The 18,842-nt window shown below is 44.9% G+C and overlaps 2 protein-coding genes across 3 annotated transcripts in view; one reads left to right on the top strand and one right to left on the bottom strand.

The window, feature by feature from the left end:
• The window catches only part of LOC309384775 (zinc finger protein 202-like), a 152,686-nt gene extending 142,544 nt beyond the window's left edge, over positions 1-10,142 (bottom strand). Inside the window, exons 1-5 of one of the 2 annotated variants that reach the window (XM_081938531.1) lie at positions 9,444-10,142; positions 9,075-9,189; positions 8,902-8,969; positions 3,933-4,062; positions 1,339-3,388 (exon numbers count right to left, since the gene is read on the bottom strand). In XM_081938531.1, the coding sequence (XP_081794657.1) occupies positions 2,070-3,388; positions 3,933-4,062; positions 8,902-8,969; positions 9,075-9,189; positions 9,444-9,857 (2,046 nt within the window). In that variant the 5' untranslated portion in view covers positions 9,858-10,142 and the 3' untranslated portion in view covers positions 1,339-2,069. Of the gene's footprint in view, positions 1-1,338; positions 3,389-3,932; positions 4,063-8,901; positions 8,970-9,074; positions 9,190-9,443 lie in introns of those variants that run through there. The other variant, XM_081938532.1, reaches the window with a different exon arrangement.
• The window catches only part of LOC309382524 (uncharacterized protein), a gene marked incomplete at its 5' end in the record, with an annotated part of 469,143 nt that overhangs the window by 73,029 nt on the left and 377,272 nt on the right, over positions 1-18,842 (top strand). Inside the window, 4 exons of the mRNA XM_081934141.1 lie at positions 14,155-14,742; positions 14,997-15,111; positions 15,217-15,284; positions 15,768-15,897. Of these exons, the coding sequence (XP_081790267.1) occupies positions 14,155-14,742; positions 14,997-15,111; positions 15,217-15,284; positions 15,768-15,897 (901 nt within the window). The remainder of the gene's footprint in view (positions 1-14,154; positions 14,743-14,996; positions 15,112-15,216; positions 15,285-15,767; positions 15,898-18,842) is intronic.

Genomic DNA, 18,842 nt, shown 5'->3' on the forward strand with positions numbered 1-18,842 from the left:
GGGGTACACTAATAATGTACTTTGTCTTCCAGGTCCCACCACAGTGGTAGCGGGGGGCGGCATGTCAGCCCTTGGGCTGCCATTCCTGGGTCGAGTGGGTTTGGCGGTGCTTTTGCAGTCGGCCGTGAGATTACCGACCATCCCGCTCACTCATTCTCCTCATAGTCCAGTGATGGCGAACCTTTTTTGGCTCGCGTGCCACAAGTGGGGGGAGCGCAGGGGGGTCGTGTGCGGGCGTGCTGCACCCATAATGCAACGTGCGACCCCCCAGTGCGCATGCGCGCACAACGCGTGACCCCCCCCCCATTTTTACATTTTTTTGCCCTCCCCAGGCTTCAGGGCCTTTATAGGAGCCTGGGAAGGGCGAAAAGAGCCTCCCCCGACCCCCCGGAGGTCCTCTGGAGGCTTCAGAGACTGTCCGGAGGCTTCCCTGAAGCCTTTGGAGTGCTTAAAACCCTCCGAGGGTCGTTTTAAGCGCTCCGAAGGCATCAGGGAAGCCTCGGACGGTCCCTGAAGCCTTTGGAGCGCTTAAAACCACCCTCCGAGCAAACCGGAAGTGACTTCCGGGTTGCTCGGAGGGTCGTTTTAAGCGCTCCGAAGGAATCAGGGAAGCCTCGGACAGTCCCTGAAGCCTTCGGAGCGCTTAAAACCACCCTCCGAGCAAACTGGAAGTGACTTCCGGGTTGCTCGGAGAGTCGTTTTAAGTGCTCCGAAGGCATCAGGGAAGCCTCGGACGGTCCCTGAAGCCTCCGGGGGGGGGCAGGGGAGGCTCTTTTCGCCCTCCCCAGGCCCCTATAAAGCCTCTGGAGCCTTGGGAAGGCGAAAAATAGCTTTTAAAAAGGTGAACTCAGCTGGCCAGCGCACACATGCGCGCTGGCCAGCTGACAGGGCAGCACCTCGCGTGCCCTGACAAATGGCTCCACGTGCCACTTGTGGCACGCGTGCCATAGGTTCGCCATCACGGCCATATCGTATAAATCTGTTTCCATTGTGAGTCTTATCTGAGGAATTTTGTTTCATAACAGTTACTTCTATAAAGCTGATGAACATTCAATTTGTTATTTGCAATTTAAAGCTGGGATCTAATCTGGTTTCCACCCAGACAAAGAACATTTCCAATGTGATTCCCCCCCCCCCAAATAATAAGCCCATTTGCATGTGGGGACATTAAAGATCTTCGTGGAATAGCTTTTTAAAAAGGCAGTGGCTTTACAAAGGGAAAATCATGACTATTTGAACAAGAAATGCAAATTCTGGATGAGAAAAACTATTTCAGCAAGAGAATAAATGGAGGATTTTTAAATCAGTGGAAATTCAAAACTTTTAAGTTGTCATTTTTATTGAAAACATCTTCAATTCATATAGATTACTTTTAGTAGGTAAACAAACAGATAATCACATGGAAAGAATTATTTTTATGGCCCAACCCAAAATTAACCTAATTTTAGACAAAAATGTACTGATAACATTTTGGGGTTCCAATTTGATTGAGATGGGGTTGCTGGAGAGAGATTTTAATTCACTTCTGGATCAGTGGTCGGTTCCTACCGGTTCGGATTGGTCGGCTGAATCGGTAGTGGTATGCTGGCCTGGGTCACGGAACTGGCAGCGACGCAGGTCAGCCACGTCCCCGAACGGGTTCCTCGGTCACCGCCGTCCTCATCTTTTTTTGAGAAGCGCGCAGACGAGCGAACCAGCAGTAACGCCAGTCAGAACTCACCCCTGTTCTAGATCCACTATTGGATCAGAATAATATATTTTTTTCTTTTAAAAGACCCCCCCCCTTCCCATGAAGACACAACTTTCTCCTTCTGTCCATCCAGGAATCAACGGAGCCCTGGGCCCTGAACTCCTAAGTCCTCGGCATCTGGCGCCCCTATCTGCAGTTTCGGCTCAGGCAGAAGATCCTAGTTTCATCCGAATGTGGATCCTTTTATGAGAAGTAAGATCACCATTGTGAGCAAAGCTCTTTCCACATTCCGTGCATTTATATGGCTTCTCACCTGTAGATCATCCAATGGGAAATAAAATTACGTTTTTGATGAAAGGTCTTTTTTCACTCCATGCATTTATATAGCTTTTCGCCCCATGTGGATCTTTTTGTGGCTTCCAAGGCCACTGTTCTGAGTAAATGTCTTTCCACACTTCATGCATTTATACGGCCTCTCCCCTGTGTGGATCATCTTATGGGAAATAAGATGACTTCTTTGAGCAAAGTTCTTTCCACACTCCATGCATTTAAATGGTTTCAATCCTTTGTGGAGCTTTTTGTGTATAGTAAGTCCACCACTATAAGCAAAGGTCTTTCCACACTCCATGCATTTATATGGCTTCTCCCCTGTGTGGATCATCTTATGGGAAATAAGATGACCTCTTTGAGCAAAGATTTTTCCACAATCCATACATTTAAATGGTTTCTCTCCTGTGTGGAGCCTTTTGTGGCTTCTAAGTCCACTGCTCTGTGTAAACGTCTTTCCACACTCCATGCATTTATATGGCTTCTCCCCTGTGTGGATCATCTTATGGGAAATAAGATGACCACTTTGAGCAAAGGTCTTTCCACACTCCATGCATTTATATGGCTTTTCTCCTGAGTGGATCATCTTATGGGAAATAAGTGTACTGCTACGAGCAAAGGACTTTCCACATTCCATGCATTTAAATGATTTCTCTCCTGTGTGGAGGTTCTTGTGTATACTAAGTCCACTACTATAAGCAAAGGTCTTTCCACACTCCATGCATTTATATGGTTTCTCCCCTGTGTGGATCATGTTATGGGAAGTAAGTGTACTGCCGCGAGCAAAGGACTTTCCACACTCCATGCATTTATATGGCTTCTCCCCTTTGTGGCTCCTTTTATGGGAAATAAGATTACATATTTGACCAAATGTCTTTCCACATTCCGTGCATTTATATGGTTTCTCCCCTGTGTGGATCCTTTTATGGATAGTAAGTTCCCTTTTTGTTCTGAAACATTTACCACATTCTAAACATTTATAAGGCTTCTCTTTTCTGTCAATAGCTTTTTGAGATGCAAGGAAATTACTCCCAAGAGAAAGAATGAATTTCCCATTGTAATTTTGTCCCTTGTGTCTTCTTATAGCATCGTCTCCTTTGCTTTGGGTTAAATAGTGTTCATTTACTTGTACTTTAGGTTTGATTAGCTTCACACTTTTTCCAGTATATTTTTTCCTAATTTTCTCTTGTTGGGCAAGAAAGTCTTGCATCGGAGCATCAGTGTAAGATGAGCTTTCCTGATTCCAATTCTTTGACTGGTTTCTCTCATGGCTTTCAAATTCCATTCGAATTCCAAACTTCTCCGTTCCATCTTTAGCACTGATCACTTGGAACAGTTCACAGGAATCTTGATTCTCCTGCCCAGTGTTACCTTCAAAGCAAAAAGGAAATGAAAATGATAACAAGGTTAGAGAAAAAGACCAAACTGTAGAAAGTCAAGTGAATTTCCTTCTGAATTTCTCTGAAATTCCATTAGGTTGTATGTTTGCATGCTTACAGGGGTGTGATGTAGACATGATGATTTGCATACATACATATATATGCATGCATTCAAATTTCACTCAAAGTCGGTTTTGAGTTAAGGAATAGAACAGAATAACAGAATTGGAAGGGACCTTCTAGTCCAACCCCCTGCTTAGGCAGGAAACCCTACACCACTTCCGACAAATGGTTATCCAACATCTTCTTAAAATCTTCTGGTGTTGGAGGATTCAGAACTTCTAGAGGCATCTTGTTCCACTGATTAATTGTTCTAACTGTCAGGAAATTTCTCCTTAGTTCTAATTTGCTAAGAAGGCCAGATCCCTTCCTTCTCTCTCCTAGGAGACGATATCTAACTAGTGGTTTTTTAAAATAAAAAACTAACTATAATCTGTCTTCTTGAAATGTCTGATTGGGGACTAGAAAACTCTTACCCAGAGAGACCACGTTCCTATGGTTTTCAAGCATGACTTTTGAATGCAGCGCTTTCTGGTCAGGATCCAGTTGGGACCATTCCTCCTCAGAGAAATACACAGCCACCTCCTCAAAGGACACCAGACTCCTCTGAGCACGGAAAAAAGAACAAAACAGGAGGATTTACAAGATCTGTTCAACTTAATCATTGATTTAGGCAAGAGGATAGAAGGGGAACTCCTCAAATTTGCAGACAAGACCAAATTGACAGGAATACCAATACTCCAGAAGATAAGCTTCAGATATAGAAGGACCAACAGATTGGGTCCCATCTAACAAAATGAAGTCAACAGTGAGAAATGTAACGTTCTACATTTAGGAAAGAAAAACCACATGGACAGGCATAGAATAGGTGATACCTGGCTCAACAGTAGTAAGTGCAACAGGGATCTTGGAGTCCTAGTGGAAAACCACTTATGAGTCAGCAGTAGGTTACATTTGCCAAAAAAAAAAAAAATCCCAACAGAATCATAGGCTGCATTAAGAGGGATAGAATCAAGATCACATGAAGTGTTAATACCACTTTATAATGCCTTGGTAAGACCACACTTTGAATATTGCATCCAGTTTTGGTCACCACGATGTAAAAAAGATCTTGAGACTCTAGAAAGAGTCCAGAGAAGAGCAACCAAAATTATTAGTCAACTAGAGGCTAAAACATATAAAGAACGGTTGCTGGAATTGGGTATGTCTAGTGTCATGAAAAGAAGGACTAGGGAAGACATAATAGCTATTCCAAGAAGCAATGGATGGAAACTATTCAAGGAGAAAACCAACCTACAAGTAAAGAGAAATTTCCTGACAGTGAGAACAATTAATCAGTGGAATGACTTGCCTCAAGAAATTGTAGGTGCTCCAACACTGGAGGGGTTTGAGAAGAAATTGGACAGCCATTGATCTGAAATGTTATAGGGCTTCCTGTCTGAGCAGGGGGTTGGACTAGAAGACCTCCAAGATCCCTACCAACTCTGTCATTCTGCCCAATTGTTCCCAAATTCCCAAAGCAGAGATATGCACCAAGTTAAATGGCTGTGCGTCACACGTCATAATTTTAGGTGAGAAAATGGGAAAATCTGAAACTTGCATTCACCGAAGAAATTGGGGAAGTTTTATCAAGTTGATTGATTCTGCAAAATCTTCAGTGCCTTTCAGTAAAGTAATGCCACCTCTGGATCAACTGATCTATCGCTCTGTCTATCATTGATTGATCTAGTAGCCTGAGCCATTGCCTGAAAGGAAGAAAACAAGGAAGAGAAAATTCCCTCGGAAAGTAATTTCTCAGCCTTTGCAAAGCAGGAATGTTTGTTCTCCTAATTGAGGCGCAAATCAGTGGAATTGAAATTATTTTGTAGCCCAAAGTACCGTGATTACATGCTCAACATGGCCACTCCACTTTTATACTCTGCCTTATTTTTTAATACAATTTGCTTACTTTTGAACTACAGGTTATAAATGAAGTTTTAAAAATGGTAACATGGCAATGTATTTAGCCATTTTTCAGTAGGCTTGCAAAAGTCAAAGAACTACCAAAAAATTGGGTCTCTAACAGTTCCTGCCACTGTGATATATCTATTCCTATTTCTTGAAGGACCTTTAAAAATTGTTTCTTGTGTCAACAGCTTACAAAGAAAACCTGTACAAAATATTCTACTGATGGCACTTGTTCCCAAATATGTCACCAGAGCGTTGGGAAATGTAAACAGGCACAGGAATCCTACTATCATATGTGGTGAACCTATTCATTGGCAAAAAAATATTGGTCAAAGATTAAAGGGTGGCTAGAAGAGATGACAACACAACAGATCTAAAACCAGAACTATTCTTATTAGGTATACTACCGGAGAAATACAATAAAAGAATCATATGCTTAATGCTACATGTAATAACAGCAGTTAGGATTACATATGTACCTAATTGGAAAAATGGAAGTATGAAATGGTAATAAAGAAAATATTAGAATGTGTCAAACTGGACAGGTTAACGTTGAAACTTAAACATAAAGGGGAAACATGGTACTTATGATATAATGGCTAGATAACAGGTGAAGAAATTAGAAAGTTAATAATGAAAGTAGATTAAAAAACTAGAAATAAATACTGGTACAGTGTGTGTGTGTGTTTGTGTGTGTATGAATGTATGTATGTTTTTGTAGATTTCATGGGTACAGGTATGCAGGTTTTGGCGTATTCGAGTCTTTTCCTGTGTAAGATTGAGAGTATCTTGGCAACGTTTTGACAAGGTTCCACTCATCGAAACGTCGCCAAGATACTCTCAATCTTACATGGGAAAAGACCCGAATACGCCAAAACCTGCATATATATATGTATAAATAGATATATATGCTGGTCTTGTTGTATTCGGGTCTTTTCCCGTGTAAGATTGAGACTGTCTCGGCAACGTTTCGGTGAGGTCTCACTCGCCATCTTCAGGCTGGTGTTTTCGGCTTAAACGTGGTCGGAGCTGCCGTCTTTCTATAAATCTTGGTGGGGGGGTGGGGGGAGTGCTGGTTTTGTTTCAGTAAGTGGATTGATTGGCTGTGTGGTTGTATCATGATTGGTTGATTGGTCCTGATTGGTGCTGGCTGTGTGTCCGTTGTTGTTTTGTGTTGCAATGGTCTGAGTGGTGGGTGGAGCTCGTTTGTTGACTAGGGCTGGTTTTCAGATGTCTGGTAGGCGGGACGTATCATCACGTTTATTCATGTTGTGGGGGTGTTTCTCTATTTCGATAGGTTCCATAATTATTCTCTTGTTGACGTGTTCTGTTTTGGAGATTAATTTGGTTCCTTCAAAATTAATTTAATGTCCTGTAGCTTTAAGGTGCTGAAAAAAGGGAGGAAGTTTTTTTCTTTTTTTCTCACTGCGTTCTTGTGTTCTGAGATGCATGTATTTATTCTCCTGTTCGTTTGTCCTATGTATGTTGCAGGGCAGATTTTGCATGGTATTTCGTAGACACCTTGGTTTTCTAGCTGGATTTTGTCTTTGGGGTTTCTTAAAATGTTGGCTATTTTTTGGTCAGTGTTGAAAGCTGTCTTGATATTGTGTTTGTGGAGAATTTTGCTGATTTTATCTGTGGTGCCTGATGTAAGGGAGGAGGGCGATGCCGTTGTCCTGTCCTGTGTCTTGGTTCTTGGGGGGTGTCTCCTTTTGGATTAGGTTGGTAATTGTTTTTTGTTGGAATCCGTTGGAGATTAATACGTTTGTGAGTGTGTAATTCAGTTTTCAGATGGTCTTTGCCGGCTAGGAGTTTGGTTCTGGAGATGAGGGTCTTGGCTACAGAGTTGATCTATGCAGGGTGGTGATGGGATTGTGCGTTTAAGTAGCAGTTGGTGTGTGTTTTTTTCTGGTAGATGGTGTGTCCTAGGGAGCCATTAGGTTTTTTGTAGATTAGGACATCCAGAAAGGGAAGTTGGTTGTTTGCTTCTATTTCCATAGTGAATTGTATTTTGGCGTGTAGGCCGTTGAGATGTGTGTGGAAGTTGTCCAGTTTTTCTTTCCCATGTGGCTAAATTACAAAAGTGTCATCTACATATCTAAGACAGAGTTTGGGTTTGTGTTCAGATTTATCTAAGTTGTTAGTTTCAAAATGTTCCATGTATAAGTTTGCGATGATGGGTGAGAGGGGTGATCCATGGGTGCTCCTTCTATCTTTTTGTATCTTTCTCCATTATAGATGAAGTATGTGTTGGTTAGGCAGTGGTTGGTCAGGTCTAGGATGTGCTTAGGGGGGTTGTGCTTGTTTTGGATAGCTGTCAAGGCTTCTTTTATAGGCACTTGGGTGAAAAGGGATATGACATCGAAACTCACAAGTAGGTCGCTGGCTTGTAGGTTTTGTTTCTTTATTGTTTCTATGAAGTGGAGTGAGTTTTGTATGTGTGAGGTGATGGATTCTGTGTAGGGTTGGAGTTGTTTGGCGAGGAATTTGGCAAGATTTTGTAGAGGTGAGCCTATGGAGCTGACTATGGGTCTGAGCGGGGTTCCTTCTTTGTGTATCTTGGGGAGGCCATAGAGTTTGGGGCATCTGGAAGATTTATCTCTAGGGATGATTCTTTGCTGGATCTCTTCATTGATGGGAGAGGCTTTTATTTTGGATTTGCGTTTTTTTCCAGGTAGGTGGTGGGGTTTGTGTTTAGAGGTTTGTAAGCAGGGTCTTGGAGTAGGTTGGATAGTTTGGCTTGGTAGTCAGACGTGTTCATCACCACTGTGGCGTTACCTTTGGCCGCTGGGAGAATGATTATGTTGTTGTCTTTTCTCAGGTTGGTGAGTGCTTTTTCTTCTTCTTGCTGTAAGTTGTTTCTGGGTGGATTGCTGGAGCAAAGGACGTTGGTGACTGAAGTCTGATTTTATTGGCTTCATCTGGGTTGATTTTGGTGAGTGTAGCTTAAACTCTGCATATGAAGTCTTCAGTGGGGATGCGTTTGGGGCGACTGCAATGTTGAATCCTCTGGAAAGGACATTGGTTTCAGCTGTGGTGAGGGTTCTGTCTGATATGTTGTGTACTGTTTGTTTCATGAGTTGCTGTGGAGGGGGGTTGGGCTTCCGTTGTTTTTCTAGTCTGTGGAGTTTGTTGGTGTGTGTGTGTCTTGTGTGTGTGTGTGTGTGTGTATGTGTGTGTGTGTGTGTATGAATATACACCGTAAGCAATATTACTACTGGTCTGTACATGACTATAGATTAAAATGCAGAAAGTGTGGGGAAAAAATGCTTCTTGTAAACTCAAAGTTGGTGGAGTATCTAGCAGAATAAGATAACCAGAGGAAGCTATGCTGGCTGATAGCAACTTGAACCTGCTATTCTGTTCTCCATGTTGCGGAAGAACACAAAAATAATCCAGGCGAAACAAGAGGGGAAAACAGAAGGAAGAGAGCTCTCTCCACACCCGCTTCACTTCCTGAAGGGAGAATAGAAATCTAATATCTTTTCCCTTTCTTACTTGATTTGGAGGTTCAACCGCTGTTTGATCTCTGTCATAAAAACCAGAAAGCTTCATTCTTTGTCTTTCTGAAAGGAAGAAATAATTTCAAAATGCATAATTAATAAAAGAGGAGGAGGCATTCTATAGAAGAGATGAGAGAGTGAAGTAAGAAAGATGGGATCTTCCATTACCTCCTGAGGTGTCCTGACTTTGATCTTCCCAAGGGATCCTCCTGAAAAATAGCTCCTGAGGGGAATTTGATGGGTTCTTCTTTCCCTCAGGATCTCTGATCTCCACATTGGAGCCCTTCAAATAGGAGGAAGGGAAAAAAAAGCAGAATTAATGTATGTCACATGACAGAAAGTGAATTCCTATATTCGGAACACAACCTGAAAGCCCCCAATATCCATCTGTCAGGTTGAGTGAGAAAACAATGGAAAAATGTTCTACAAGAATTGGTGAATTGCCACATATGATGAAGGCCAGAGAAGTTTGGGAAGGAGGGGTGAATTATTCAAACACTTCCTCTAGTCCCTTCTGAACTCCCTAAAGTCTCTCACCTGCAACTCAACCTGCTCCTTCTGCTCCTCCGCCTGGCTCAGGAGGAAGCCTTCCATCAGGGCCACCACCTGGGAGCTGCTCTCTGGTCCACACTCCCGCACCCAGCCCTCCATCTCTGGGGGCAGAAGGAACAGGAGCTGCTCCAGAACCACCAGATCCAGCATCTGGGCTTTGGTGTGTTTTTCTGGTCTCAGCCATCGCCTACTAAGGTCATGGAGTCGGCTGCAAAATCCTCGGGGACTTTCAGCCTCCCAGTATTGGATGAACTTCCAGGGCTGAACTTCGGAAGGGAGGATGGTTTCCTCCTCCAGGATCTTCTGCCCAGTCCTTCTCCAGGGCTTCCCCCCCTTCCCAGGCTGAGCAGCTGAAGGGCCTTTTCGGCTTCCCTCCTTGGCCAAAGGTTGTGTCTCCATCCTTTCTCTGTCCTGCAGAGCAACTCCAGGTGGGTCCAAGGACTCTGGTGGGTCTCCAGACGCCTTTTCCTTCACAGGGGAATTTCTGGTGCCCCAGGACAGATCCTTGCAAGATATTCTGCTCTTTTTTCCCCTAAGAGAAAAAATGGCTTGGAGTTTCTGTATCCGAGATGGAAAGAAAAAGGAAAGGCAAGAATTAGAAAGTGGAATTCAGCCACTGAAGAACCTTCACCCAACCTGGCCGGAGCCCCAAGCGGCTCATCCCAACGCAGGGCCGAGGTCCCCACAAGGTAAGGACGGAGAGGCCGCCCCGCTTTTCTCCCCCTCCGGAGCCTGGTTCGCCCGGCTTCTCTCCTGCTGGGATTCCGCAAGGCCGACCCCCGGATCCCCGCCGCTTTACTGGGATTCCCGGTTCCCTCTGCAGGGAGAGGGTGCCTGGGGAGCATAGGACCCGGAAGAGCCCCCCCTCACCCGGGTCACGTCTGGATGTTCTCTCGAAGTCTCTCCGGCTCCTGCGGAGCTCCAAGGGTTAAGGAGAGCGAGTGGGTGGCGTCCTAGAAAGGCAAGGCTAAGTGATGTCACTTCCTTCTCCGCCTCCTGTGGAAAGCCAGCTGTGACGTTCACCCTCCAGTGGGCCAATGGGGAAGCGCCTGGAGTTCCCTTCCTTTGGCGGAGGGCCCCCCCTGGTGGATTTGTGGCAAAGTGCCAGGATCGTAGAAACGGCGGGAAAGGGGATGGCATGGGATGGGGAAGGGAAAGGGCAGGGTATGATGGGCTTGGGAGTAGGGGGAAGAAAGGCCCCTCTCCATGGCTCCTTGTCAAAGACTTCAGAGGCGGCACTTTCTCCATCTTCCTCTCCCTACTATCTGTGGAAGAGGGAGAAAAATATCTTCCCAGGATTTGAACTCGCCTCCCTCAAGAACAGCCGCCCTGAAGGCTCCTCAGACATTGGAGGAGTCCCCAAAAGGGTCCAAATCCTGTCAGAAACTCCTGTCAGAAATAGCCGGGAGGTTGGAAGAGGAGGACCGGGAGCCTCTCCTGGGAACCCAGTTTGTGTCTGCGGGTGTTGCGGCCTGAAGGGAGTGAAGGGCAGGGAGAAATGATTCGGACTCTTCCCTCAGCCTCTCAGCCCTGGAAAGGGCACAGACAACCCCCCCCCGCCGACTCCTGAGGAGCCCCCCCCCCGGAGACCCTCTCCGGTCCCCGTGGAAAGGCCCTGAAGGGAAAGGAGGAAAGAAAGACCGGGTCAAAAACGGAGGAGATGAAACCTCTGGAGACTCCAGACATTTTACCTCACGACGACTCCCGGGCAGTGAGTGGTGGCACTCAAATAATGTAACAAAAGGTTTTTATTAAATTCTGGTCAACAGAAGTGAGAGTCACAATGAGGTAACCTCAAAAACAACCTTTATTTGAACCCACAGCAAAGACAACGATAGGACAACAACTTCAGCACCACGCTCTGCTTGACAGCTACTTATACTGGAGCTGTCAAGCAGAACAACCAATGGGGAAGCTGCAAAAGCCCCGCTTGTCAAGCAGAACAACCAATAGGGAAGCTGCAAAAGCCCCGCTTCAGCCAGGCGCGCCTTAGCCAATGGTAGCTGTCCATTTGTTACCGGGCAGCCAGGTCGCAAGTCGAGGACTTTACAGACAGGAGCCCTGAGGCCGCCCCGGACAGACAGAGGGCTGCCCAACCGTCTTCCTGAAGGCCTCCAGGGATGGAGCCTCCCACACACACCCCAATTCCAGGTGAGGGGCTGCCTTCGGTCAGGAAATCCCTCCTCATCGCTTCCAGGTCGGATCCCCCTCGGAGGAGGATCCCATTTTCCCTCCCGGGCTGATCGACCTTCTCCGAACTTCGTTTTCTGTCAGCTGAGGGGGGATCCCTGGAGACGCTGCCCCACTCTGGGATCTGCCTGTGGGATCCCGAGTGAGCGAGGCAGGAGTGGGACTCCGGTCTGTCTCCTCTCCAGGAAGGGCCGCAAATGGAGTCTCCCCCCCCCCCCACCCAGAGCCCACCCGAGACCCCCGTCCCCCCTTCTCTTCCGACCCCCCCAAGCCCAGAATTCAGGGAAGTCCCCCCATCTGAGCAGCGGCTCTTCCTCGGTCCCCCTCCCCAATTCTCAGCCAAAGGACCCTCGACGCAGTTTTCCCCCATCTGTCAATTTCCTCCCTCCGCCTTTTGCGTGTTGGTAGAAATCGTCTTTTGAAGCGAAATATCCTTTCCAAATAAATGCCGCTTTTCCCGCCTTCCCAAATCTCTGCCTTGATTGGAAAGGAACCTTTAAGCTCCATAAACCTCACAAAGGTTTCATGTTATGAAGGAGCTCCGGATTCTCCCTTCCGGCGCTTCGTTCTTTGCCCGGGAACTCAACGTTTTGCCTGCAAGGATCGTCAGAGAAAAGGGGGATTTTACGGGGAGAGAAAACCGCCCTGGGACTCCCAAGAACCCAAACTCCGAGATTAGCTCCGTTCTTCTGGAGGGGAGTCGAAGGAAACGTTTTCCCCAAAAGAAGAAGAAAATAATCCGTATCCACAGACATTTGTAAGAGGATCTGAGCGGATTTTCTTCCTTGTAAAAAAAAAAGGCATTGAGACATTATTATGTAACCAGCCATTTCTAGAGGGACAAATTTACCTAATGGACAAATCCAAAGTCATTTTAGGTCTCTTTCTTTTGAACACTTTAAATGTGAAGATATCCAATTTAACAGCCGGAGAAGAAAAGCGCAGCTCCACAGCCAGCGAGGACAGTGGGGGGTCTCTGAGGGTCCTGGGGCGCTTTCACTTTCACACACTCACTTACACACATACACAACCCGCACGACTGGAAGGTGCAACGGAAGAGATTTAATGTGGAGGAAACATGCAGCTGGTGTCCAAATAAAGAGGGAGACAAGGACACAAACTTCTAGTTTCATATCAATGTAAATGTATTTGACATTCGCAGCAGAGAAGACATTGAGGATGTTCCTGAGGTAAATCTCAAACGGCGCACAGAAGGAAAAGGCGGGAGAAAAGGGAAACGCCCCCTTTCCACCCGCAGCAACCAATCAGAGCGCAGATCCCCTCAGACGGGAGCCCGCCTTCACTCAGCCACAACGGAGCGTTTGAAACCACTGTGCTCTTTCCTTCTCCAGGTATTAAATTGTATATTTTCACATTTAAAGTGTTCAAAAGAAACAGACCAAAAACGATTTTGATTTTCTCCATTAGATTGAATTCTCAGGCTAGAATGTTTTTTTTCTTTTCTACCTCAGACTTTCTTTTCCCCGCTCTTTCCCCTTCCCTTAATTTCCTATTTCTATTTTTCTTTGCGTTTTGTATAATAAATAAATAAGATCTTGAGATTCCAGAAAGAGTTCAAAGAAGAGCAACAGAAAATATTAAAAAGCGGTTGCTGGAACTGGGCACGAAGAGAAGGACACGCATGATGGCACCTTCCAATATCTCAGGGGGTTCCAGAAAGATTTAGTTTATCTTATCTTTTTTCTCTTCCCTTCCCTTTATATAGAAAAAATAACCAAACCGCCCTAGAAACGCAACAGAAGAAAGAGGAAAACCTCCTTCAATGCATTTGGGTTCATATCAAAGGGGGAAAAGAAGGACAGGCATCAAAGCCTTTGACTGACAGGGAGGCATTGAGAAAGACTTCCTTCCCATGCCCATCATCCCCGCCCTCTCCCCTCTCTCTTGCACTCCTCTTTCCCTTTCTCCGACCCTGGAACTTTGCCCCAAATCCTCCAAGGAAGGGAACTCCAGGCGCTTCCCCATTGGCCCATTGGAGGCTGAACTCTCGGCTGGCTTCCCATAGGAGGCGGCGGAAGAAGTGACATCACTGAGCCTTGCCTCTCTAGGACGCCACCCACTCGCTCTCCTTAACCCCTGGGGCTCCTCAGGAGAGGCTGCAGGAGAGTCTGGCGGGGGGGGGCATCCAGTGGTGTCCCGGGTGAGGGGTGTGTGGCTCCTGCTGGGTCCCATGCTCCCCAGCTGCAATCTCCTTTCGGGGGAAGTTGGAGAAGCGGGAAGGCCGAGAAGGCGGCGGGGATCCGGGGAAGAGCCGGAGTGGGGAAGAGGGGAGGGTCGGCCTTGCAGGGGCCCAGCAGGAGAGGAGAGATGGCGGGCGAGGAGGAGGCAGGATTCGTACCAGGCTCCCCGAGGGCCCGATCCTGTCTCCGGAGGCCTCTCCAGCTGCTTCCTTCCCGCTTGGGGCTCCGGGCAGGTTGGGTAAAGGTTCTTCAGTGGCTGAATCCCACTTTCTAATTCTTGGCTTTTCTTTTTCCTTCCATCTCAGATGCAGAAACCTGAAATCTTTGCAAGGCAAAAGTTTCTCTTGGGGAGGAAAACAAAGAGCGGAATAACTTGCAGGGATCCGTCCTGGAGCCCCAGAAATGGCCCCGTAAAGGAAAAGGCATCTGGAGACCCACCAGAGTCCTTGGACCCACCTGGAGTTGCTCTGCAGGACAGAGAAAGGATGGAGACACAACCTTTGGCCAAGGAGGGAAGCGGAAAAGGCTCTTCAGCTGCTCAGCCTGGGAAGGGAGGGAAGCTCTGGACAAGGACTGGACAGAAGATCCTGGAGGAGGAAACCATCCGCCCTTCCGAAGTTCAGCCCTGGAACTTCATCCAGTACCGGGAGGCTGAAGGTCCTCGAGGACTTTGCAGCCGACTCCATGACATTTGCAGGCGATGGCTGAGACCAGAAAAACACACCAAAACCCAGATGCTGGACCTGGTGGTTCTGGAGCAGCTCCTTTTCCTTCTGCCCCCAGAGATGGAGAGCTGGGTGCGGGAGTGTGGACCAGAGAGCAGCTCCCAGGTGGTGGCCCTGGCGGAAGGCTTCCTCCTGAGCCAGGCAGAGGAGCAGAAGGTCCAGTTGCAGGTGAGAGACTTTAGGGAGCTCAAAAGGGAATTCAGAAAGTGCTTGAATTCTTCACCCCTCCTTCCCAAACTTCTCTGACATTCATCATATGTGGGAATTCACCAATTCTTGTAGGACATTTTTCCATTGTTTTCTCACTCAACCTGACAGATGGATATTGGGGGCTTTCAGGTTGTGTTCTGAATGTAAGAATTCACCTTGTGTTTTGTGACATACGTTAATTCCGCTTCTTTTTCCCTTCCTCCTATTTGAAGGGCTGCAATGTGGAGATCAGAGATCCTGAGGGAGAGAAGAACCCATCAAATTCCCCTCAGGAGCTATTTTTCAGGAGGATCCATTGGGAAGATCAAAGTCAGGACACCTCAGGAGGTAATGGAAGATCCATTGGTCTTACCTTCACTCTCTCTTCTCTTCTATAGAATACCTCCTCCTCTTTTGTTAATTGCGCATTTTGAAATTATTGATTCCTTTCAGAGAAACAAAGAATGAAGCTTTCTGGTTTTTATGACGGAGATCAAACAGCAGTTGGACCTCCAAATCAAGTAAGAAAGGGGAAAGATATTAGATTTCTATTCTCCCTTCAATGAAGTGGGTGTACAGAATGCTCTCTCCTTCTATTTCCTTCCCTCCCCCTTCTATCGCTCGTAATGCAGCCTATGATTTGGTTGGGGTTGTTTTGGCAAATGTAGCCTACTGCTGACACATGTTTAAGTAGTTGTCCACTAGGATTCCAAAATCTCTCTTGCACTTACTATTGTTGAGCCTGGTATCAACTATTCTATGGCAGTGCATTTGGTTTTTCTTTCCTAAATGTAGAGCCTTACATTTCTCACTGTTGATTTCATTTTGTTAGATGGGGCCTAATCTGTTGATCCTTCTATAACTCGAGCTTATCTTCTGGAGTGTTGGTATTCCTGTCAATTTGGTCTTGTCTTGAAATTTGATGAGTTCTCCTACTATCCTCTTGTCTAAATCATTGATGAACAGACCTTGCAAATCCTCCTGTTCTTTTTTCCCGTGTCCAGGAGAGTCTGGTGTCCTTCGAGGAGGTGGCTGTGTATTTCTCTGAGGAAGAGTGGTCTCAGATGGATCCTGACCAGAAAGCACTGCATTCGGAAGTCATGCTTGAAAATCATAGGAACGTGGTCTCTCTGGGTAAGAGTTTTATAGTCCCCAATCAGAGAGTTCAAGAAGAGAGATTATAGTTCATTTTATTAAAAAAATCAGTCATCTGATACTGTCTCCTGGGAGGGAGAAGGAAAGGATCTGGCTTTCTCATGCTCCAAGAAAAGAAAGAGTCAATGTCTCTTTGCTTAGATACTTTCTTGTGCCATTTCGTATCTGTATTTTTCTATTTCTCTTTGAACTTTTCTGTGGAGGCTGAAAAAAAGGAGGTGTGGTTTTATGTGTCCTCTGGAGGTCACGTGAGAAGAGTGTGTTGTCATTTGTCCTCTGAAGCCTCCAATATTGTGTGAGAGCAGAACTTTCACACTCAGCCCATGGAAGAGCATTCTCCCAATCCAATTAGAGAACAAAGTCCCCGTGCAGTGTGACTCAGAGCATCCTATGGTACAGGTAATCCCCGAGTTATGAAAGTTCACTTAGCGACCGTTCCAAGTTATGACCAGCCTTCCACCAAGTACTTGAGACCCAGTCCCAAAATTATGAGTGTTGCATCACCACGATCGTTCACACTTACGAATGACAGCAGAGGCCCTGCAACATTCGCCCTACCTATTCCCCCACCCCATCCCACCGGGATTTACCAAGCTGGCAGGAATAGCCAACACTCCAGAAGACAGGCTTAAGATGCAGAAGGACCTTGACAGTCTTCAACACTGGGCGCAATCATATGACTATGATTGTTTTTATGTCCCTTTATATAAAATATTTCAAAATTTAAAGCAAAACCACATGATGGCATTCCGTTATCTATTCTCAATATCATCCAGCAACATTACATCTTTATGATACTTTCTAAATAAAAAATTAATTATATTTAATAACAAATTTTCTAGTCCTCCTTTCTTAATCCCTGTTTGCAATTTATATCCAATTTCCCTTTTGTCATGTCAATACAAATATTACATTATTATCATTATCAATCATTTATTTAACAACATCCACCAACATTTCATTTTTATTTTTTATTTTTTGGTCTTAGTTTAACTAATTTTTTTTAATATTATCAGCTTTTATACATAACAAAGTTTCTAAACTTCCTTTCATGATTACCATTTAGCATTTATACCAAATTTTCTCTTACCAAACCAATATATATGCGTGCATCGTTATCATTATCAATTATTTATCTAACTATATCCGTTGTCACTTCATTTTTAACATAATGCTCTAATTTTAACTAAATTTAACTAATGTTTTGTTATTGGTTTTCATATCTCATCCTGTGTCTTTCCAGTAATAGTGCAGTCTTATGTTTTATAGCGTTAAATGCTATAAATTTGTGGAATTAGTCTTCTGGTTATTTCCTGAATCCAATTTGTGTGGAATTGTCTTCGCAACTTATTGCTTTTTGCATATCTTGTAAAATCTCGAGACCCTCCGTCTGCTTCTTTAATCAGCTTATCTTTGCTTATCAGTAGTGCTTTTATCAAAGTTTCTCTCCTTGGATCCATCAATTCTTCTCTTTTTTCTTCAGCTAAACCTTGAAATCTGGGGTAGAGCTCCTTTCCTTCTATCTTCCCTTTCCATGTTCCACTCTTTCCATCTCCAACCATACTCAGTTCACTGTCAGTATCCACAATTATCTTGCCTCTTTGTTCATTTTTCCCTTGGGTTTTTAGGACTCTAACCTCCACTTTTTCCATTTGCTGGATATCTTCATTTTTTCCATCAAATTTTACTGCATTACAGTCTATATTTTCCAATCTCTTCTCAATTCTCTTTGTTGTTTCTAGTAATTTTTGAATTTCAGACATAATCTGTTGTAATGGTATGGTTTCTTTCTGATGATATGCCATACTTCCAACTACTAAACACTGCCTCTCTAGTTTCAAAATAAAATTGTTTTCACTTCTCTCCAGCTGCCAAAGAAACATCCAAAGAGCACCTGTGTAAACAACCCGTGCTCTTCTCCTTATCTCTTCTATAAACAAGCTGAAGCCTTTGAAGTGCAAAGTCAAAGTGATCAAAGAGAAAAAAGAGAAAGAAATATTTCCAGGACTCAGCCTCCAACCTCCAAGTGGCAGTGTAACTTCTTTTCCCTCTGATGTTACTACCTTCTTTATATTCCTCTTATATCTTCTTTATATTCCAGACTTAAAAGAAACAAAATAAGGAGCAAAATAAAGAGAAAAAAACCCACCAAACCAATATTATAAAAATAAAGCAAAAGATTTAATCCATAGGTAAAAAAAAAGAAATAGAAGAAAAACCAATACTTTGACTTTAAAAAGTAGGAAATACTTGCAAAACTTGTGTCCATTAAAAGAAAAGGATAACACACTGTCCAATATAGCTTAATTTCGCTGCTTATTTTTCTTTTCTTGGCAAGTTTAACTTAGCTCTGACTTTTGGGGGGCAGTCTCTTTTATAACAATAACATTTCCTCACCAGATGGACACATTTCTCTTTTCGCTTTCCTCCCGTTCCGGAGCTGTCCCAACTTCAGCAGCTTATGGCTGCGCTTCTGTCGCCGGCAAGAAGAGATTCTCTTGGATCAATCAGGGACTTTGCGATGTCCCTGAGATCAGCAAGACGTATTTTTCCCTGTCACCGTCTCTTTGGGACGGTTTAGGTCCAAAAGGACCATCCAGCAGCAAAGGTATCGACTACGATCTCGGAGCTCTGAGATTGCACATCGTATCATTGCAACGTCAGTTTCTTGTCTCCCCTGGGTTGATGACCTTTACTATGGGGAATGGTCCCATAAACTTTGGCCCCAGTTTCATGCTAGGTAGTTTCAACCTCAAATATTTTGTGGAGAGGTCAACTTTCTCTCTCAACTGGAATAGCCGTTACAGAGCTCGGTGTTTATCTGTATGTTTCTTTTAGGTTTGCGCCACTTTAGCTAGCACTTTCTCCCAGGTTGCTTTCAGCGTTGACATAAAGCTGACTGAGGAGGGGGGATCCCTTGGGTA

This window comes from Natrix helvetica (genome assembly GCF_964273705.1).
Source record: "Natrix helvetica genome assembly, chromosome: 1".
NCBI lineage: Eukaryota > Metazoa > Chordata > Lepidosauria > Squamata > Natricidae > Natrix > Natrix helvetica.